General features: G+C 40.8%; 1 protein-coding gene across 1 annotated transcript; it reads right to left on the bottom strand.

Moving 5' to 3' along the window:
* Nucleotides 1–79: 79 nt before the first annotated feature.
* Nucleotides 80–23,111, bottom strand: dyrk2 (dual-specificity tyrosine-(Y)-phosphorylation regulated kinase 2). Its single transcript, XM_084909724.1, has 7 exons — nt 23,002–23,111; nt 10,062–10,165; nt 6,741–7,083; nt 6,464–6,627; nt 5,506–5,895; nt 5,331–5,421; nt 80–5,129 (listed from the first exon to the last, which is right to left on the bottom strand). The coding sequence occupies exons 1-7, from the start codon at nt 23,039–23,041 to the stop codon at nt 4,483–4,485; spliced, it is 1,779 nt and encodes a 592-aa protein (XP_084765850.1). The 5' UTR covers nt 23,042–23,111; the 3' UTR covers nt 80–4,482.
* Nucleotides 23,112–23,661: the final 550 nt, after the last annotated feature.

Raw genomic sequence — 23,661 nt, 5'->3', positions numbered from 1 at the left:
TGTTTGCAATTTAAAAGTGGGCACAAAGAGGCACATCTATCCCATTCATTACACTCCGACTCACAAAAAGACAGAAACCTAAAGACGAACAATAAAACTGTTTTATTAATAATAATCCTTTTCTTGCACCACAATAAAATTTAACAAAGGCTCACTAGAAAAGTCAACTTCTGTGTTCTGTACAGTAGATACAGTACGTTGTAAAACTGGCTGCGGCGTGGCACATCAGCGCATTTAATTCCCCCCCAAAAAAACAACTATTATTCAAACACTTTGCACATTATTTACAGATAAAATCCACAATAAAAACCAGCTGGCAAATATCACAGAAATACAGCGCAGCTTCAAGCTATCAGCCGCTAACCTCTGGCTGCAAAGACTCCCGAAGAGAACCTAAATGGCTAATGGGATTGAACATTAACTGGCTAGCGTAGCATTGAGCTAGCAAGATAGCCAGGCTATAGTTGCTGTCCCCCCCCCAAAAAAAAAAAATCAAACAAAAAACCCAACTGATTGCTACGGGAGGTTATTTAAATCAAACAACATGAGCATGACTGCAGCCAGTGACAATATTTAGAAAAACAAAAACAAAAAGCAATTCATGCTCTTTTGATCTCAATGACAACGGCTGCTTCTCATTCGATCGCCTTTCTGTCCACTTCCCCTTTGCGTTCTTTCATACTTCCTGCCTACCTACCTGCGTGTCTATCTGAGCAGCTAGCTCTGAGCTAGCTTTGTAAAGGAATGCACTTTGGTAGAGTCAACCAAATGCCCTGGGTGTTAGTGACAGCGGTTATAATCATAATAATAACTGAGCGATCTGAGGTACGAATATTTAAAAAAAGAAAAAAAAAAAAAGAAAAAAAAACCCTTTAAAACCACATTAATGCTAATGCTAACATCTTGCACGAGCACCCTCTGTGCAGAGCTCAACGCTAGCAGGTAAAAATGTGCTACTAGCATTTATTTAGCAATAGGCTAGTGTTAGCATCACTGCAAAGAAAACAAACGTCAGTGCAGCAGCTAGCGGCTGGGCGCTAGCAGTCGAACGGCTAGTGTTAGCTTAGCCCTTTTGTCAGCAGGTGTCACTGGTCTGTACCACAGTGACAGATGGCGACAGTGGGCTGATATGTGTCTATACATTGTGCAGCCATGTTATACACCCCCTGCCCACCCCAAAAATCATCTTATCACACACACACACACCTGTGGATGTCAGTACAGGTTAGCTTAAAGCTACTTTGGCTGGTAAGTTGGCATGTTCTGTAATGCAGCAGATAGCAATAACAGGGAAACCATTCACAGGTGGATACAAGTACTGAAATATGGTGGCACGTGTACTAATTTAGTATTACTACATAGTTTTTTGATTCATTCACAACTCCAGGCCCCATATGGTCTTACCTATGGCAGGAAGTTTGCCATTTATAGTGGATCAGGACTCAGAGTGACTATTCAGAAAGCTATAAATCTGACTTGCTTACAGTCAAAAGTATTAAGAATCAAGAGTAAAACCTCTAAAATGTATCCAGGGCTTGGGATTTGAGCAAAACAGCTGTTTCCTAGATCGAAATGAAAGCCGGACTGATTTTTCACAAGAACACCTCCACAGGGTCAAATGTGGGAAATTTGGGGTTTGTGTCCACTGTGTGATCTTTCTGCTGCACTATTGTTTGCTCTGTAAACTGTGCTAAAGACATGTGTTTGAGTCTCCACTGACCACAAAACCATTGTATCAGATCAGTGAAGACAAGCTGGGGTTTAGAGGTCAAAGGTCACACGGGTTCACAAGGTGTCTTTGGGCTTTACTGAAACAAACCAGGAACTAATCAGCATCCAGACTCTAAGCCATTAAATCTCACCATGCTGGTGTGAGTGGCACCAAAGGATACTGACGGACTTCCTGGGAGGTTTTGTTGTTCATTTTTGTTATTGATGCTATGACATCACCTCTTTAAGAATGTGTGTGTGTGTCTGTGTGTGTGTGTGTGTGTGTGTGTGTGTGTGTGTGTGTGTGTGTGGTGGGTGAGACATGGCAATGAGATACTGAAGGCACACAGTTATGACTCTCTGCACTTCATCTCACTGAATTAAAAAAAATAATAAAATAAACTCAACCAATCAAGTCCTCAGAAAAAAACAAACATCAGAGAGGATCCCCCCTTTATCCTCCTCTTCCTCCTCCAGAAGGGGGACAAAGCTTCCCCTGAGATGGGTGGAGCAGGTAGTGTCTGTATCTTTTTTTGTTTGTTTGTTTTTAAACAAGAGTTCCTTCTGAGCATCGTCGTCCACTTCCTGCGTGCTACATTACATCACCAGGCTGATGGTGCACACGGCCAACTGTGGGCCAGCTTTTCTCCTAGTTGTCATCTTCCTAAGTTTTAGAGTGCGTTCAGATACAGCTCTCTGTGTGTGTGTGTGTGTGTGTGTGTGTGTGTGTGTGTGTGTGTGTGTGTGTGTGTGTGTGTAAAAGTATGCAGGGTTGAGGGAACAAGCTTTAAAAAAAATACCCAAACAAACAAAAAGACCCTTTATACTGCGCACGCGCATACACACACAAGTACATACATCCAGCTCACACACATTCAAGTATACAGTATAAACTGCACGTAATACATAGATTAGATTAATAAATATTAACGTGTCGCAAATAAATAAAAATCATCTACCGTCCCATTATAAATTTTTCAATAATTAACTCTGATCAGTGTATCAGCAAATGTACTTCTTTTTGGAGCTATATAATCAATAATCATTAAATTAATCTGTAATTTTACTGCGTCATTCAGGGCCAGACGCAGTGGCTCACTATGCTTAGGTCCCATTGGTATTCACCTTTAATTGCTCACTGACTGTCACAAAAAAAAAAAAAAAAAGCTGAACTTTAGACGTTATTGCTCGATCCATTCTGACGTAGACGCTCCTTAACTATTCTTTGTTACTTTTTTTAAAAGGGTATTCACTACATATCATGCTCCAAATGGCTCTAAAGGCTGTGATTTGAAACAACCTCGCCATACTTTGAGAAAAACCAAATGGAGGAGCTTAGTAAACCTATGGTACTTTGAAAATCAAAGTTGCTTACACTCATTTTGTTGCACATGAGGATTTGTGTATAAGTTAATTTTAGATCAACTTTTTTTTCTGGGCTCAGGTGATACGTCTACCGCGTAACGGTCAACAATCATCTTTTATTTTCTCTATACAATAACAAATTATTATTAAATACTATTTAAAATGGCTATTTAAGAAAATTCTTCACTGTCCCCTTTGGTTTACAACATTAAATCTATTTTTTTAATCCATGCTCTTTGCTGTGAGGTTTATAACGTTACTATTAAACCAGCTCCTCTGTGGTAATCCCTCAAACCCCATTTCGTGCCCTCAGTGCTCAGTTTTGATTCATTACAAAAGGAAAAAAACTGGTGCTTGTTTACTTCAAACATTCTTCTTTTCAGGCATTATTTTATCCCCATCAAAAAACAAGGTGTAGATATTAAAAACCTTTTTCATTCTGTCTGTGCTTCGTAAGGCTGGGCAGTGAAGAGCTAACGAGCTATGGCTAAAAACAGGCTAAGGCTAGCCGCCAAACTGCCAAAAAAGGCAAACGTGGAGCCAGCTATAGCTAGCTGACAGATTTAAAATTTGCTAAGCTAACTGCTAGCCAGTCAAAAGGTAAATAGCTAGCAAAGGGACAGCTAAGAAACATGTAGCTGTCCAACAACAACCAGTGACAGCTAGCAGTTAGCCAGCTGACAGGCACTATGCTAGCACGGTAAAAAAGGCTAGCTACACTGTAAAACAAAAGCTAACTAACAAAGTTAGCTACCTAGCAGGGAGTGGGTTCTGCTGGGCTTTTAACAAACACCACCAATCTACCCCTAACTAAAACCCAACAAACTTTTTTTTTTCCACTCTGACATAAAACAAAGACTAGAAAGCTAATCACTGCACAACTATACCTTTAGAATTAAAAGGATATATCAAACTTAACTGCCAGTTAACCTCATAAACCTCCTTCATAAGGCCCTACACTGTGTTTGGATATAACCTTGTAAGACTGAAGCTGTTAAATTGATTAATCAAACCAGCTAAAAAGATTCTGTACTAAAAACACTTTAAAAACAGCCTTGTTCCCCCGTCAGCACCATGTTGTTGATGTGTTTGTGAGTTTGGAGCTACAGAGCGGTATAGTGAGTTCTGATTGTCTGAGTGGCGCTGCAGTCGGGTCCAAACAACGTGCGGTTACTTCGTGTCTCACTGCTCAAAATGTAAAACTGAGGATTTGAGGCATTCCTGAACGCAGGAGTTCATCTAACTGGGTTTTGTGCAGCGGAGTAGCCAATCCGCACATTTCCATGCCGTGTTTATTCTGAACGCACCCCAACAATGCTGAAAAACCAAACGTTTGTCAAACTGGACGAAACCATTTTATTCGGCTGGTTTGCCATCCTCCCTGCAGCGATTGGGGTGCATTCACTCTCAGCTGACCAGTTTGGGCAGCACTGTCCTCGGCTGGATGTTTCCGTTGGCGTCCGTGATAGCTGCTAAGTTAGTCCTGGTTTTTGAGGAGGATGACGTGGTGGTTGAGGTGGTGGTGAGCTTTGAGATGGAGGTGATGGCGCCATCAGTGGTGGTCGTGCCACGTTTGGACGATGAGGTCTTTTCTCCAGCCGTGGTTCCTGACGGAGGCTTTGGAAGCCGCCTCCTCAGCCACGGGTGCCGAAGCGCATGACTGGGTGTGATCCTGAGTGCCGGGTCCCACTCTAGACACTGTTTGAGGAAGTCGATGAAGTGCGCGTCATCGCAGCCCTTCAGCGCCGTGCTCCAGTCCTTACTGCCCGGGGGGCCGCGCATTTTTCCCCGCCGCGAGCGCCCGCTGTTCAGCACTGTGGTGCCATCAGGTAGCGTGGTCACGGTGCAGTACCGTGGGTAGCCTTTTGATGACACAAAGTTTTTCGCTCTCTTGGAGCCGTCAAGGAGCTTCTGAGTGGGCATTCCCAGGAGTTCGATGATGCAGGCAAGCTGGTCAGCTTCATCTTCGCCCGGCAGCAGGGGGTAACCAGTGAGCAGTTCGGCAAGGATACAGCCCAGAGACCACATGTCGATGGGCATCCCATACCTGGAGCCTGGAAGAGAAGAAAGAGGGTCACCATCAAATCCAGCCTGTGTCATTATTGGGTAGTCGGTCAAACAGAAAGTAAAGCAGTCACATTCAGGAAGTCCAAAGACTGTTTCCTGCGATGAACCGCTTTCAAGAGTTTCCTGAAACATCATCAGATATATGCGAAAGGAAACGCTGCTCTCAGTTTTCTCAGTGTTTTTCTTACCCAGAATAACCTCCGGTGCTCTGTAGAACCTGGACTGGATGTAGGTGTAAACCCTCTGATGTTCATAACAGCTGGAACCAAAGTCTATGACCTGAGGAGAGAAAGAGAAGCAGTTTGAAAGGGTCTTTGAAGTGAAGAAAGGGGGTTTTCCTCTGATTCGTTTACAGCAGCTGACCTTGATGCCGCTGCGTCCCTGCTGCTTCAGTAAAATGTTCTCGGGCTTGAGATCGCAGTGGATGATGCGATTCTTGTGCAGTGCATCCAGACACTGCAGGATGGAGTGGGCAAACTTCCTGACCAGCGGGAGGCTGAAGCCCTGAAACTTGTTCTTCTTGATGAGCTCATACAGGTTCATGCTGAGGAGCTCGAAGGTCATGCAGATGTGGTTTCGGAAGGTGAAGTTCTCCAGCATGTGGATGACGTTCATGCTCGAATCCTTGTCCTGCTTCTTCAGGTGCTCCAGGATGCGGATCTCCTCCGCTGCCTGCCGGTGGAAGCGCTTCTCGTTGCGGACCATTTTCAGAGCCACATGTGTCTGAGTCTTGTGGTCGAAGGCCTTCACCACCTGCAGGAGGAAAAGGAAGAGCATGACGCCGTCATTAATCTTAGATTAGATATTCTTGATGTCAAAAAAAAAAAAAAAAAAAAAACACCAACTAAAGTCTCGGAATAGAAGAGTATGCAAAGATATTTTTAATATTCATGGTTTTCCTGGTTCTATTCTACAACTGTTATTTCTCTATTAAAAAATTCTTCTTAAAATTAAACATGAAGACTCGAAACCTGATAACTAAAAGCTCCTTTTGTTGTGGCTTTCCTTTATAATGAGACATGTTTCACCAAACAAAGCTCAGCTGCTAAGCTGTGTAATAACCATCTCTACTGTCTTTGCTACACACTACAACATCATCTGGAATCTTCTGCAGGCATTAAGGTTAAAAATTATTACCACAAAGATGCTAAAACTTGCCATCACTCTCAAAAAGTCAGGAACTAAACATAACCGCAAACAAAATTTAATAAAAAGTCAACAAAAATAATCTTAAAAAAAAAAAAAAAAAAAAAAAAAGGACACACAAGACAAAAAAATTCAGAGACTAAAAACAGGAAATTGGGGGGGTCAGCAGTCATACCTGTCCAAAGCTGCCCTTGCCGATGACCTTCAAGACTTCATAGCGATATGCGATGTGGTCATGTGGTACATGGATGTAAGACCCCTGATCATCGTCATAGCCCCCGTTGTTGGCTCCACCGAGGACCCCCTGCCTCTTCTTGGCATTCTGGCCAACAAAATACACTGAGGAGGAGGCAGATGATTGATCAGTTATTAGTGGTTCTCTCCTGTCAATACACCCGACCTCTAATCAATCAGAACGACCATCTGCAGGCGGAGTGGTCAGGGACACTCACCCTCGGGATAGCTGAACATCTCGTGTTGCTCGAATGACGAAATTTTGGACATGAACTGCTTCATGGCCTGCTCCGGGGTCATGGGGTTGACCTTCGGCTTGCTGTCCGTTGACTTGTTGGAGGCTGCGCTGCTCTGGCGGTGGTGGTGGGCAGGCTCTGACGCAGAGGTCTGCCGGTCTGGCAGCGGCAAGCCAGGTCGGGACGAGCTGATTGGAGCCAGCCCATTGGGCTGGGAGGTCAGCACTGGGCGTTTGTTGGTGTTCTCCTCATAGAGCTGAGTGACGTGGCTCTGCGACTGCGATGACAGCTGGACGGCGTCCGACATCGCAACTTTAGAGCCTCCCTGACAGAAAACAGAGGGAAATATTGGCTAAAAATAAGAGTGAGTCCTCTGCAAGTTGAGCCGAGGAAACAGAGGTTTATTTAACAGCAGTAACTAGCAGGTGGCCACTTTATGACCACTTATGATGTCTTTGGTTTAAGTTTAATAGATTCTGGGACTTTATTTTTCTCCTTTTAATGATTCATTTTCTGATGCGTGTCATCCAAATATGGACCTGGACGTGCGCTCTCAGAGAAACGTGGATAATTAACACCCAGAAATGAGTGAATTAGACAAAAACGATTCCCGGGAAGATGAACTGTGTCCGGGAAATTATCCCCCTCTGATTAACAGGCGGCTCCGTCTCATTGTCTCCCTTTGTCTCCCGCTCACTGTTGCTGTGGTGACCAGCACACCTGGGTCTTTTCAGATAACAGAGGTGCTTACACACACACACACACACACACACACAAGCTTGGTTCAAAGACCTGGTGCTTAACACAAAAACACAGTAAGTGTGTGTTCTTGTGACCCGGCAGCTGAGGACACGGTGGCACAAACATGAGGATGAAAATCAGGAGATGAAACACTCACACAAACAGGTTTGTGTGTGTGTCTCAGCAGCTACAGTGACATATAAGATGACATGTGGCTCTGCTGACTCCTCCCTTACCTGACTACACCTCGACTCAGTCAGCCAAATGTTGCTTCTTTCCTTCAAGGATTTCCATTATTCATTAATCTGCAGATTATTTATTTTTATTATTAAACATACATAAAAAAAGCTAGGTGTAATATTTCCATGTTTTTAAATGGTTTTATATAAGAGGGCTGGGAAATGAGTTCTTTCAGGTGAAAGGTTAGCCACTGGAGACCCATCTTGAATTGTTTCCAGGTACATATTCAGGCAGTTATTTTGAAGAATAATCAACATTTCTGTTCATTTCAATTGTTACTGAGAAATAAAAACTGCCGGTACAGAATTATCAGTCAACTGTGATTAAAGAATTTGCCCCAATATAAGATTTTATTTCTTCCAGGGTTCACTTGTCGTTAGGTTGCCCTCATTAATATAATGCAATAAAATTCTTAATGTTTTTATATGCTGAGCTCTAATTTTATTAATTTTTTTCTTTTGTGTACCATATTTTTCAGACCATAAGGCACACCGGATTTAAGGCACACTACTGCAGGTAAATTACTTGAGGCTGGAAGATCAGTTTCTGACAATGAATATTTGCTCCTTGATTAAACATGTGACTTTTTCCAAGTGATAAGAAGCCTCTGATTTGCCGTCCTGGACATCAATGTTAATGTCTGGTAAGAGATTCCACTGACGTGCCACAGGAAACGTCATTATCGTGTACAAAAGTGGCGATAAAATAAACAGAGCAAATAAATGATGCATTATTTCTTTTATAGCATTAGTCTTGTGTGTGCGTGTGTGTGCCCTTCACACCAGCCTATAAACCATTTAGCTGTTTAAAGCATCCTGGCACAGGAGGCTATTATTAGCCATGTGGCTACAGTGGGCTGGTGCACAGAAGTGCTGCTTCTTGGCGCTAACAGTATGCTAACACGCCAACCCTGACATATGACTTCACCAGCTTATTTCTCCCAACGATGAGCCAAGATGAACGGGACAAAACCCCGAGCTGCAGAATCTGAATCAAACTCAAAAATCACGACCTGCACGAAGCTGCTGACCACAAAGGTCTGAGCAGAACATCTGCCGCTAATCTGTTCATCCCTTTTTCTGTTATTCACCTGCTGATGACTATCAGAATAAAACCATGAACCTGAGGCACACTAGCAGACTTAATGTTTATAATTAAACTGGATCAGATTCACATTCTTCTTGGTAACAGCTTCACAGTTATTTATTTTAAAGTAGGCATTGGTGTAGTTCATCCACTTCCTTTAATCTCCTGATTGGCTGCCTCCCACAAACAGAAGATCTGAACAGCAGGAGGAGAGTGGAGCTTCTATTCAGCTCAGCAGACTGCTCAATTTTAATTTCCATGTGTATTGTAAGGTAAAGAACCCCAATGGTCAGGTGACTGCCTGTGAGCAAGCACTCGGTGATGGTGGAGAGGAAGAACTCCCTATTAACAGGAAGACACTGTTGGAGGGGTAGCCATCAACCCTGATTTGTTGAGAGCGGAAAGAGAATGGGGAAAAAAAAGAAAAAAAAGAAGAAAAAAAAAGGAGAACCACACAGTAAAAGAGGATATAAACTAGTCTGAGGTACTCAAATGACCTTATTAGTGACATTCCCTATTCGTGACATCACACAGAGCCAAGAGCAGATAAACAAATATAAAATGATTGCCCTTTGGGGATAAATAATGTCTTTCTGATTCTGATAGAGCGATCTGAATGACTTCTGCATGCTACCATCGTTGTTCAAAACCTTGTTAGGCATCTTTGTTTAAACTTTTTCTGTCATCATTATTATCCTGCCCTTGCTCTGTGGTTCATCCTCTGTGCTGATAGACTACCGAGTCTCACCTGCGTTCATATAAAGCCAATTAGGGCGGCGCATGGCTTGCTCTCTCCCCTCGCTCCCTGACAGCCTGCTGTGTGCAGGGTTCATAGTCTTTTTCTTCTTCTGTTTGTTTTACCAGGCGGCTCTTTGAAAGCTTTTGTATAATAAGGGCTTCCTAGAACTGCAGCAACACTGTCACCTCAAACATTAAAAGTAGGTAAAGCATAATTGGCATAGTTGGAAGAAAAATTTTGTATTTTGGTAAAAGAAAACACGGTTTGAGGAGTACTAATTTCATCAAAGCACATTTACACAGTTTGTGAATTTTGGTTAAACCTAAATGAGCAAACTATTCAAAGTTCATCTAAGTTTTAAAGATTCAGAGATCAGGAGGAAGAAGTCCAGATACTTAGGCATGATATCCGCTTTATGCTCTTCACATGTGTTATTTTGAACACAACAATGACAAAGAAGTGAAAATAATAAATGATAAAGCAGTGTGCAGCCATACCGTCAAATGATGGTGGTTACTGTTGCGAAGTGGGGGCAGGGCGGCGGGCGACGTGGCCTGAGAGCCGTTGTGACCGGGAGAGTAGACCGGCTCGCCCGTTTTGCCTGAAAGAGAGTGAGAAAAGATGATTATATGACAGCTTTGTTATTGTCATGTGTGTTTTAATGCCTTTTACATCATAAAGACCAATGACTGTGTTTCAACTAGTCCTGCTTGGTCAACAACAAAAAGAAAAGAAAAAAAAAAAAAAAAAAGAAAAGAAAAAAGTTTCTTAATTTGAGTGTTTTAGTCTCAGGAAGAAGCCAAGATGAATTTTTTTTTAAGTCATAGATGGGAAACCTGACGAGTTACACAACCTTTATTGGGCAGTATCACGAAAATGAAGACTAAAACTGTGGTTTTAAGAGGTTTTAGACCAACTCAGCACTGTGCTGTCTAAGAAGATAAAATGAGCTGAATTCACACCATGGTGGAGGAATGGGAAGAATGGAAAAACCTCCAGTTATTCCAGCAGCACAGGAGCTACAGTTATTAACTAAATATCTTGAAACAATATCTGTAAACATTCTACAGACGCAGCTTCACATATGTGAAGATCTGCTGATTTTTATGCAGTTTTTGCAAGAAAAGTTAATCTGTAACTTTTCTTGCAAAAACTGTCATAAAAAATATCATCATTTACTTACTTATTTTTAAATCTGAATTAGCTTAGTATATCATTTTCAATTTTTACCTACTTAGACATGCTGATAAAACTCAAACAGCTTAATGCCCCAGTTCTCAATTTTAAAGAAAGTTATCTGCATTTGATAAGAGCTGTAAGAATAAACTTAACTCGTAATCTTCTTTTTTATTTCCTGGAACAAGAGAAATCTGACTCCACAGCTTTTTTCTGTGATGCTGTAGTCTTTGACCTTATTTATGTTTCCTGTTTGTACTGTACCATCTAATCACTGCACCAAAAACCCTTTTCACGCTGCCCCAAGGTAACAAAGATGATGTTCTTCTGGTTTTTGCAGTTGAATTGCTGCGAGTAAACTGCTTCTAACATTTATTTTTATTTAATAATTTTATTTAATTGTTATCCAATTAGCTAATCACACAGCAGCACCTCAAAGCACTCAGACATGGCCAAGATGACCTGCTGAACTTCAATCAGGAAAGCAGTATTTACTCAAATAACCACTTGTTACAACCAAGGTATGCAGAAGAGCATCTCTGAATGCAAAACACGTTGAAACTCGCAGCAGATGAGCTGTGGCAGCATACCAGCAGATCTTTCGCATCCATTTCTTTAGATCCTGGGATGATGTGTTGCTTTTTGAGATCTTTTAGGCTACTTCACTTTATCATACAGGTTCTATTTAAGCAATTTAATAATTCAACAGATCTGGCAGAAATCAGACAATAACAGTTAATTTATGACTTAGAGGGGATAATTACTTTTTTCACATGAGATGAGTTAGCTTTGGATATGTTTTTTTTTTCTTAATGAATGAAATAATCATTTAAAAACTGCATTTTGTATAGAGATCGAAAATGTGGCGTCATTTCCAGGGTAAAACCGCAAAGGATTGTAGGTACAAGTGGCTAGCGCGCACGGGCTTTTACAAGACAGCAGTCACACCGAGATAAACAGAGACACAAAGAATGGCAAGAAGCTGTTGTATTATTAACTGCTATAGCCGGTCGCATGACAGCCACTGGAAGCCAACGGGTAAAGCAATTGGTTTTTATCGGATTCCTTCGTGGAAGAAAAATTGTTCAAGTCATGTTTCCGAAGTCACGAAGAGGCAACGGAGGGCTTGGATTGCGGGGTAAATCCCGAAACGCACGGTGGTACATGAAATCCCTTTCACTGGAAAGAACAGCGACTGTCGCTGCCCCCTCTCTCTTCCAGTACTCCGGAGTGAAGATAGCCTTTTCGTCAAGTCTGTCTTTGTACGGACCTGCCGTGTTCTCCTTTCATTTTGTACATAACTGTTTTCAGGGCAAATAAAATGCAGGTAGGGATTAAAATCGCAGAATTAATGGTTACTGGTGCTGGAAATGCTAGCGCTTGATGCAGTGCTTTAATTTTGCTGCCACTCGTACCTACAATGCAATGTGCGAAAGTCACGTGGTCTGTCGATCTCTATTTACCCGGGTTATTTTTGTCCACGATTAATTTGGTATCTGAAACATGTAAAGGTGACGAATGTGTAAAAACTTTGTGTTGACACATACACAAACATACACATGTGCCAAAAATAAACCTGTGGGAAACACTGCAGTCTGTACAGTACCATGTAAATACAGCATAAGAAAGCTTGAAGTAGCTGAAAGCTTAGCTACCAGTCCGCATGTAAACAGCTCATTGACCGTCCTGCTAACTGCCTTCAAATAGCTCTGGACTGGACTGACCCAAAGCAATCCTGTTCATTCTGGAGTCAGTCTTATAGAGTCTAAGGAGGATTAAGGTTTTAATTTAGCCTCGTAATCTCCAACAGTGCCTACCTCTCTGCCTCTCCCTCTGCAGCTTCACCTTCTTTAATAGCAACATGACGACAGCAACACGATGCACGGGTCAGAGGTCACAGTGTCTTCTTAACTGAAGAGCCAAAAGTTTAAACAGCCGCTGCATGATAAAGCATGTTGGACTTTAAACAAGACACTTATCAGCTTCTGCCGCTGTCAATGGTTCACGGCCCGACTCAGAGTGACGACGTGAAAAAGGAGAAGCAGGAAATCAAAACTCAGCAACCAGCAGAGTCTGTTAATTTAACCGTCATGTCATCCTTTAAAAAACTCACGTTCATCACCCTAGGGACCGTTTTCTGCCACACCCCAAAAAGTGCTATAAAAATATTATATATTCATGTTTTTTTCCACTTTAAATTAGCCAATCTTTTAAAACTACTTCTCCCTGAAATATTCATATCAACTTTTAATTATATTTCGGGGGTTTTAACCCTTTTAATCGCAGTTTAATTACATGAGCGCACCGTTTTTTTAGCCCCAAAAAACAAAAAAAACTAAATATTTTCAATAAAAAACATTTGAAGTAATATTTCACTTTTATTATAATTAGGCCTTTGGATGGTCCAAAGATTCGCACCAACATTCGTTTTGATCCAGCATTATTTTTAATGCAGGGGCAAATTAAAAGAAAAACTTGCGTCCATCGCACTAGGGACCGTTTTCTGCCACGCCCCAAAAGTGCTATAAAAAGATTATATATATTCATATTTTTTTCCACTTTAAATTAGCCAATCTTTTAAAACTACTTCTCCCTGAAATATTCATATAAAGTTTTAATTATATTTCGGGGGTTTTAACGCTTTAAATCCCAGTTTCTTTACATGAACGCACCGTTTTTAGCTGAAAAAAATAAAAACTTAAATATTTTCCATAAAATACATTTGAAGTAATATTTGATTATTGTTATAATTAAGCCTTTAGATGGGTCAAAGATTGGCTCCAACATTCGTTTTGATCCAACATTATTTTTTTGCAGAACCATAGGAAATTATAATAAAACGGTATATTATGTTTTTAGTTTTCACATATTAAGTGCTTATTATCTCGTTGTTTTCTAAAATAAAATTACAAAAATATGTTAATAACAATACAAGATCACTTTGAACCTGAAAAACATTTATTTGAGAAGGATGAACATGAACAGTTGTGTTAGGAATCGAGGAAGAATATGATTTCCGCTGCCTCCCGCCGGCTGCTTGGAGCGGTCTGCTTACAGCGGGCTGCAGCGGCGGGTCCCGGTGTCGTTCCGCGGTGACTGTTCCGGCCAGTTTGTTTTCCCAGTGTCGGGAGCACAGGCTGGGATCTAAATCACGCACAAACAGTATTCCACAATTTTTATTTTTAGTTACAAACACTTCTTTTTATGACGTTTTACGCCTGAAACGTTGGAGGGCTTAGTTCTTTATACAGAAAAGTTACAGCAGGATATAAATAATTATCAGGCAAAATATCCTTCGTTCATTACAATAATCCTGTCCGAACGTGAGAATAGTCAACATAAAATGTTTTCTTACCCTCAAATCGAATAATAAAACAAACCAACAACAAATAACTCGCTGCGTCACAATGACGCGTCATCGTGACGCATGTTCTTTGTTCGGTCCACATGTTCGATCGCTAGAGCAATAAATCTGTAGTTTTCTTTTCTAACACTCAACTTGCACGGTAATGCAACAACACAAGTTCTTCATAAAACCAGAACAAAGCATAACTCGCTGATTCATCGTGATGTGTCATGTTCTGTAGCGGTAGCTACCCCGACAGTAGCTACCGCTACGTGATCATGCCCGATCCCACGCAATCAATCTATCGTTTTCTTTTGTAACCCTCGTTGCATTGCCACTCAGTTTGAGTGGCAATGCAACGAGTTTACACAGCTACATTCTTGCCTCAAAATATGTTACACATTTATTTTGTGACCCAGAGAGAATAATAACAGTAATATTAAAACTAACTAGCAGCCGCCATAGTTGAAAACTGAGCAGGGCCGCACTATGAATTCTGGGATAGGCTGGGCCACGAAGTATACACCCGACCTATCCTTCAAATCTGGGGAAATCAAGGGCACATTTGTGGGCCGCATTTGTCAGAGTCTTCGAATTTGGACCGTCTTCGTCGTGTTGCTGTAACGTAATCGGCCTACAAATGCGGGCACAGAAGGATGTGGTTCCTGAATTTGGACATAGCTACAACACCGGACACTGCTTCTTCTTCTTCGGGGTTTAACGGCAGCTGGCATCCTTGTACATGCAGTGCTGCCATCTTCTGTTTCAGTCCGTTATTACACTCTTAAATCCTACTACTTATTCCTGCGTCTTTTGGGATCTTTCAAAGCTTCAAACGACGCGTCGACTGTTAAATTAGTTGTCTACGATTTTGATAGTCGACTAATGGTGACTAGTCGACTAATGGTGACTAGTCGACTAATGGTGACTAGTCGACTAATCGTGGCAGCCCTATTGTCAACACAAAGTTCTCCTGACTACAGTAGCCGTAATGCTCCAACAATCCATCAAGCGGTGCGGCTTCGTAGCTTACCAAAGTCATACTAAAACATTTTGACAGATTTTTGAGCGCCATGTACTACATAAAATCAGTTTGTGGTCAGTAAGCACAACCAAAATTCATACATAAAGCGCACTTTTGAGGAAATAAAAATATTTTAAGTGCGCCTTATAGTCCGAAAAGTACGGTGCTGAAAAAGTTCTTGTGCTTAAAGTGCTTCAGTGAGCTGAAATTTAAACTTAAAATATCTCAAGATATATAAAATAAACAGATAGTCAAAATTAAAAGTGCCTCAAAAGCTTCGAACTGAACATCTTACTTGGACTATCTCTGATTGGTTTAGACCACGATATGGGCATAATGTGTGTCTGTTGTTGGCCACACAGAGACTTGCTGAGACTTTTCAATTATCAGAAGATAGCATAAGCATAGCAAACAAAAGATCGCCGGTTCGATTATTGGTTACCTGTCATGAGTAAAACCCAATTAGCTTGCAGAAGTGTGCAGTCTGAAAAAGTTCCAGTAAATGAACAAAGCTGCTGTTTGAAGCCAAAGATGCTAATAAACATGACATCCTCTCTGTTTGAGTCACAACAGCATTTGAGTAGTGGCAAACTTGCATGACGGTAACATTACACTAAAAATACTTGAGGAATGCACCTTACTGTGGAGACAGAGGTGTCTGTCCCTGAAGCATCTCAAACTTTAACAACCTGTTCTGACTGACAGACCAGGCCCTATGGCAGACACAGCCAACCTGAAGAAATACATGCCAGGGCTACCCGCGGCCTCCTGCTACAAGCAATTTGAACAAGCTCAAGGCATAATCACGAACAGAGAAAAGGAGCACAGTGGCCAAAGCTACGCTAACAACAAGAATGGAAGGTCATGCTAGCAGCTAAGATAGCAGGCAGCCACAAAAAACAGCTCAAAGTTTAATATTTGTTTCTTAGTGGAAAATGAAAGCGCTTTAATACTACAGTTATTGTTGACTTTTATCTAAGAAGACGCAGTCCAACATGTAAAAGTGACAGATTCAGCCATATTAATCACATCTGGCTCATAAAATATAATAAACAGGAAATGAGCAAAAGCAAACAGCAACAACCAGGCACGACAGAAACTGTAAAGAAAACACATACAAGGCATTTCATCATGGAGAAACAACAGAGCAAAGAGAGCCCTTACTGCACATTATGACAGCATGTACACGGACAGAAATATACCTCACTGTGAAAACTGGTTTTTCTTGCATATAACCATTTTTGACATCCATCAAAGAGACTATGGATTTTACCCAAAGGAAAATCACCACGACTGTGATCACAAAACGACTTTTACATACAGTTTAATTTACTGAAGCTTGAAATACATTTATAAATAAGAGGAAACATAAATAAGAGGAAAATGCACTGATGGTTACCCCATTTTTATAAGATGGATAGTGTTTTTCAGATGTTCAGAGCAGATATTGTACAGCGATACTTTCTGAAGCCGACTTGGAAACAGTTTTAGTTTAGCTGCAGTTCATTGTAATAAACTTTGCAAACATTTTTTCTTTTACTCTGAACGTCGACAATTAGATTTAATATTGAATGCCAGTGTATATTTGTTATCAGTGTCTGATTACTTATAATCCATGTCTCTGTCAGGCCTGAAAAAACAGAAATCAGCTGACTCCTAATGTTTACTACAACTCTTACTTAACAAATTTGAAAGAAGCTTAACCCTTTAAGACCTACCATAGAACCAAGTCTGCCAGAGCTTATATTATATTTTTACATGCTGTAGTGTCATTTTTGGGAGCATTTCAAGTTGATATACATCAATACAACCATTATAGCCAAAAGATTTAATAATATGTCTGCATTAAGTGCATAGTAATTACATAAATTGCAAAAAAGTGCAATAAACTACAAAAAAATTGAAAATCTTTTTTTTTGTTTTTTTTTAAACATATATTTCTAGTTAGAGAAATTTAAGGGGCTTATCCCTCAAAACTGTAAATACACAAAAGTTGCACAAAATAGTTTCCCACCACAGGAAAGTTTTGAGTGTCTTCATAGTTTTATTTTTGAAATACACCAATTTTTATATACTGCAGGAAAAACGAAAATAAATATTACAATGCAAATTTGCAAAAAAACAGCATATGCATCAAAATAAACTATTTCCAGCAGTGCAATTTGAGTTCTAAGCATCCTAGAAACGACAAAGAAAGTCATAAAGTCATAAAGTCAAACATAACTTTTAAAAACACCAGTATAGGCTTATGAGGCCCTGATGGTAAAAAACTACATTTCCACGAAAGTGACGTCACTTCCGGTTTCGGGCAGGTAATGGCAGACAGGCGATAGTTCGGGCTGACGTCTGTTCCAACGTAGGAAGTGTTACCAACAGCTGATCGGATCAGCAAAGCGTGTTTCTGGAATATTATGTTTTTGTTGCTGCAAGCGCTTTTTATGCAGTTTTTGCAAAGCTATGTGTGGAAGGAAACTGTGACCAAGGACAAGCTGATGGCATGAGATGTAAGTACAACTCCTCCGGTTTCATATGCAAAAAAAAATTATTGCGCTAGCTTACGTGGTTGCAGTTCTACAGGGATTTAAAAATAGTTATGCAAAACGGAGCGTGCCCGCTCCGACTGGTTTTAAAGGGTTAAAGTCCTTGCTTTAGTCAGAAAAATAAAATTATCAGCCAATAAAAGCATTAAAAGCAGAGGTTAAATCTCCAGAGCAGCTCAGGCTCTAACTCAGACCATCCAGTGTCCTGCTGGGCTCTCAGCCCTTCATCAACTCTGCAGGGGCTCCTGCAACATGTACTGATAGTGTAACAGGGATCTGTACTGAAGGCGCACACAGCCTCCCTCGCTGCGAGCCCGACAAATGCATGCTACCGGAGTGGAAAAGCAGCGCTCTGAATGCAAACTCAACACCGAGCTGGAAATGCCAGAGAGCCGGCAGGCATGCTCGGCATGCTGCTCAACCGGTCGAGTGGGAAAGTCAGCGCTGTGACGCTCAGCAATGTCACAAGCCAGCAGAGGTGCTGGAGATATAAAAGATGTGGGTAAAAAAAAAAAAAAAAACTACGAAGCTCCCAAAGTCACAGCATGCTGTCCCTCACAGGGTCCTGTAAATGACTCACTGACATTTAGTTGAACTTCTACACTATTCCCTACTTCTAACACTGTAAAAATAGTGAGTGAAGTATCATAAAATAAAAAAAAAAATCATGTGTGCGACAGACACACATGGCTGGGTGTTAATGACACCCAAATTTAGCAGCACACACAGCTGTGGAGTCAAAGTCTCTCAGTTTTGAAGCTGCTGATTGGCTGTTAGGACTCTGGTTGGGCAATCCACTAATGTAGAGGTGTCAAACATGCAGCCCGGGGACCAAAAGTGCTCTGCCAAATGGTCCAACAGAACCTGGGTGGCTTTACAAAGTGTAAAAATTGCAGTAAAGCCATTAATTACTTGGATGTTTTTATCAACACATGCTGCTGTTCCTTTGGTGGTGTGCTAACATTACTACGCAGGAGGGTAAACAAGCTGTTTCAGTCATGAAGATGTAAACTGACTCGTACTGCTGCTGTTCAGTCACACATGTGAAGACTTTTCAAACTGTAATTCATCCAAACTCGACTTTTAAAGAGCGGCGGCTAAACCAAGAGCTGGACTAAAGCATCTACCTATCGCCTCAGGAGGCAGGTATGTGCTGGGTATTCATGTTTCTGTTTAATTATGGAAATCGGATGCTGTCATCATACTTATTCAGGCTGCCTCGCCTTTATAACGTTTCACTTCCCTTTCAGCAGCATCATTTTATTTTAAAGCCACAAATTCAGCCACATTTTCACTGTTTGGACTTTGAAACCTGATTTCTGGGTAAAATCACCAAGAATATTAATATCAGAAATTTCACAATTTCACCTATTTTTGCCCTTTAGAAGTCAAAACTAGGCACTTTATGGCACAGACACTCAGATACATGGAGATAAGAACAGGGAAACTGGGAAAACTCATGTTAAGAAACAAGAATTGAGGTTAAAATGTGACAATTTCAGCAGCAGTGCATTCAAATGGAAAACAAGAACAAATCAGCCCGATGACATCCAAACTTTTCCATTTCAGAATCACTGTTAATTAGCAGCAGCTGGTAAAAACCCACATTAACGAGGTTTGCCGATCTATCTGCGAGAGTGATGATCAGCACTACTTGTAAACAAGCAGCTGTGATGTTTTCAAAAACAAAAACTCTCTGAATGTGGGTATTCTGATAACCAGGCACCATCTGCTTTGACACAGATAACAGAGACAGTCGCAAACTCCGCCCTCCTCTCAAAAGCACCTTTTAAAACCCCGTGTGCTGCTGCAGCAGAGCCAGTTTAACAGACATTTGTCAGCACGCAGTGTCAACATTACGACATCCACCCCATGCTTGTTGGTGTACAGTGAGAAACTGGGACACAGATCTGGAAACAGTGCATGAACCGGCACAAACTGCCAGCACACAGCAGGAAACAGACTCTGATTCAAGCAGCTAATGAACTGATTATAAAGCAGGTGGTTAGACGAGGATGAGGGATGAGCAGGGAAAGCTTGCTACAAGTCTGACAGTTTAAATGACAAAAACAGGACTGTGATCACAGAGTAATTATGGTAAATGGCCTGTATTTGTATAGCGCTTTACCATTATATTATTATACTCTAGACAGTGACTGATACTCTGTATCAGTCACTGTCTAAACTTCATTACTGACAGCACATCGCTGGCTGTGAGCGAATGACAGCAATAATATCAGAGCTATGTTACATCTGGCTGCCTGCCTCTGTTTACATCACTGTAACTGAATACAGCAATGTGCAATCAAACTCAACTGCAATGTCTTAGTTCCTAAAGATAGCATGATACATTGCAAAGCATATACTTCATGCTACTACACATAACACCCTTACATTATCCACAAGACAAGCTTCAAATAAATTTGGCACAACCGCCTGACATACACGTTGCTGTATATATGAGGCCTAAAAAGGTTAAATTACCTGTTATTTATTTCATGAAGCACGTGATATTTCTTTTAAATATGATTATTGTAGAATTAGAGTGAAGATGAGTTAACACAGTTTGAAATAAACTTATGAAAAACAACTTAACAGTAACAATAGTTGGGTTGTTATGTAAAAACAAACAGAAACAGGCAGCACAACAAAACCTAGATATTATTACCAAAATGAGGTATATGTCAACACCAATCAAGGAAGTCAAAAGAACTACTACCACTGTGCCAAGTTAATAAGAGCAAATCTTGAAAACAAGAATTACTCGTTTCACCTGGTACAACACGTCCCTACGTTATCCTCAGATGCCATAAGGACGTACATACGTACGTACATGCATGTGTATGTATACACATACATGTGTATATATAGCCGGTTCAGTTTAAGCGTTGTTTTCAATAAATTGCATCCTCAAAAAAATGTTTTGTCTCACTCCCATTTCTTCTTGTTGCATGTTGAAGCTCTACTTGAAACCTTGTTAAGATCTTAAACTTTTGTCTGGGACTCTAGTTTGTGTATGTGATTCTACTCTTAAACATGGATTGTTTGAGACTGGTGTGACTGTTATTAATGCTCAAAAAAATCCCACAAGGATTTTTTGTTTTGTGCTACCAGTACGATAAAGAGTAAAAACAGTATGGTCCACAGTACACGACAGTAAACAACACAGTCAAAATAAAATTGCCACAGGTGACCAGTAAGGGCCTTATACTATGAGAGACTGCAGAAATTGTTCGATTTACAACACTGACAAAAAAAACAACGAAAAGTAAAAATGAAGTTAAAGGTGTAATTTGTACTTTAAAGGTAAACCTCCGTTTACGTTTTGTGTCGCACTTTTCAGCGTTTTAGCAGCTGGATGACATTTGTACACAAGTCAATTCATTTCCACTGAAACTGTGACTGCAGCAATCACAAGTTTTTTTGCCCACTAGTCGGGGTCTTTTACCCTAGCAACAGGTGAGTTGCCAGGGGACCTACGTGACTGACTTTAGCAATCATTTTTCCAACGATTGCCATAAAAATCCACAAATTGCTCACAACCATTATATTCATTTTCCACCTCACAACTGGGGTGATCGGGGACTTACTTGATCCCTTCCCTTAATTATCACACATCTAGAATGGTGGATAAGTTAAGTCACATGGTTAGTGGTCAAGAGTCTCCAAAACCTCAATAAGCAAAACATAAAGCCTGTTTTCCAAAACCCAGTAACCCTGGTTATCACCTTGTCAACCAAGCTAGTTGCTGAATAGTTCCCTAGGTAACCCCTCCTGTGGCTACCATTAGCTTTTACATCCATGTGTGTATATTTAAGGCCCATTTTCACTAGCCAAGATTAGATTTTATATCACAGTGTGAATTACATTGGTATCTCGCTAACCAGGCTAGCTAACAACTTCCTAGCTCAAATATAAACAGATTTTCCACGAGCAAAAGTTAGAACTCCATTTAATATCATGATGCTAGCAAGCGCTAACATCAGCTAACAACTCATTAATATTTTTAAATGCCTTTTCAGCACCCTATTTAACAAGAAAGTAAATTGTACATATTATACATTTTCTCCAAAATAGGGTCATGTCCTTTAAAAAAAAAAAAAAAAAACAGCAACAAAGTAGTAAAGTCTTAAAGTAGCTAACCAAATAGCTAACCAAGCTAACAATTTCCCAAGTCTGCCCCACATCCGGTTTCAAGAAAACGTCAAAATGGGCCAAAGCTGTGTCTTCAAAACAGCAGACCAAAAACCAGCGGCTGTCTATATCCAACATGTCCAAAAGTCTATGAATACACCAGCCAAAAATAGCCCATCAGCGTAAATAAAGGAGTTTATGGCTAATAAAGCTTTAAAATAACCACTATGGCCAACCTTCAGGCTTCAAAACAACAGTCCACGCACAAATGGATGGCTACGCCCTTTAATCTGTTTATACCATAAGTAATTTCTGCTGTGACTTCCTCACACTAACAGAATTAAAGGAATGCTAATATACCAATCAGGCTCATCACGCAAAATGAAACTGCCTCCAACCATCAAAGTATTTATTGACATTAAGCGTATGATAAAAAAATAAAACCAAGCACAATCGTCAAACCTCTGGAGAGCGAATTAATCTCGTATTAATGGTTCAAACACAGACACCAGGAGTGTATGGAGAGCTTCCATGCTAGCACAAAGCCACTGAATCCTTATATGAATATAAAGGCAGAATATCAGCTGTAACGCTCAGCGTGAGGCTGTCAAGCTCCTTAAGATTTTAGGAAGTGATAGGAGGGGGAAACCATACCTTTAATGTGGAGCAAACCAACTGACCTCTGACCGAAGATTTATTTCTGTCCGTGGAGCCGGAGGCCAAGAATTACCCGGCAACGGAAAACACGCAAAACACACAGAAACCAGCAAAGCTAACATCACACACAGGGCACCAGGAGAGCCAGGACACCGAGGAGTAGCACGGTGACAAAGGCAGCTTGACGGAGAGCAGGAGAAGGAATAACCGGAGCAGGGAGAGACTGTGGGAAAAGCTGCTACTGCTGTCACTTCTCATCTGTTTGCTAAAAATTAACCTGACGGACAGAGCTGATTTTCCTTCCTTCACTTCTCCCGCTGTCAGCCCAGCTACCTCCCAGCTTTTATGCTTAATTTAAAGAGCAGAGACCGAAAAAGGCGAGCCTGGAGGGCTGCTCGTACTGGAGCCACTTAGCTAGCACAGCCCCCAGCCCTCCCCGCTCTGCTCCTCCGTGTCTCACTCACTACCTGCCGTTAAAGACAGCCAGAGAAACACTGGGGCATCTCCTCAACCGTGGCCCGGCTCAGGTGCCTTCTGTCGGACACAAAGGGTATGCTCACCCGTCGGAAGGACCGAGGTTCCGGGCTTCTTGGTTAACATGGCGGCCGCTCCTCTCCTCTGGACTCAACTGTGCAGAACACCTCCTCTTCCTCCATTAGCCACCCCTCCTCTTCCTCCATTAGCCACCCCTCCTCTTCCTCCATTAGCCACCCCTCCTCTTCCTCCATTAGCCACCCCTCCTCTTCCTCTACCTACTCCTCCCACTTCTCCTCCTCTCTCTCCTTCAGACCCCGAGACAACTGAAATACCTGCGCATTAGTGCTTCCATCGCCTCATTTAAATATAAACAAACAAAAACAAATAATAAATTAATTTTGTTATTTATAATAGTTTACTGTTAAGTCACCGATATATGTTACAGTAGTAGTAGCAATAAATAATAATAATAATGATAATAATAATAATAATAATAATAATAACGGATTATATTAGATTTCCAAATGATAAATAGTACATTGGTGATGATGAATATTAAATACAGTAATTAATCATGTAAAAAACAAATAAAAATGTAAAAAGATAATGTAAAGAATAAAGTAATATATAAGAAATATAAAATGTGAAATAATATTAGATAATATTGAATATTTCTTCATTATATTCATTTTAAAACATTAATTGAATTGAATTGAATTGAATTGAATTTAGTTTAATTAAAT

This window comes from Perissodus microlepis, chromosome 17 (assembly GCF_051167445.1).
Source record: "Perissodus microlepis isolate ML-2025 ecotype Zambia chromosome 17, ASM5116744v1, whole genome shotgun sequence".
NCBI lineage: Eukaryota > Metazoa > Chordata > Actinopteri > Cichliformes > Cichlidae > Perissodus > Perissodus microlepis.
The sequence above is the reverse complement of the archived record's forward strand: the minus strand, read 5'-3'. Positions and strand labels throughout refer to the sequence as shown.

Bases quoted from the DNA above. Each gene is read 5' to 3' on its own strand.
- dyrk2 (XM_084909724.1), bottom strand. From the start codon at position 23,041: ATGTTAACCAAGAAGCCCGGAACCTCGGTCCTTCCGACGG. The intron at 5,896-6,463 runs GTATGACTGCTG...TTCCTCCTGCAG, and splicing joins GCAAGGGCAGCTTTGGACAG to GTGGTGAAGGCCTTCGACCA. The intron at 5,130-5,330 runs GTAAGAAAAACA...CTTCTCTTCCAG, and splicing joins AGCACCGGAGGTTATTCTGG to GCTCCAGGTATGGGATGCCC.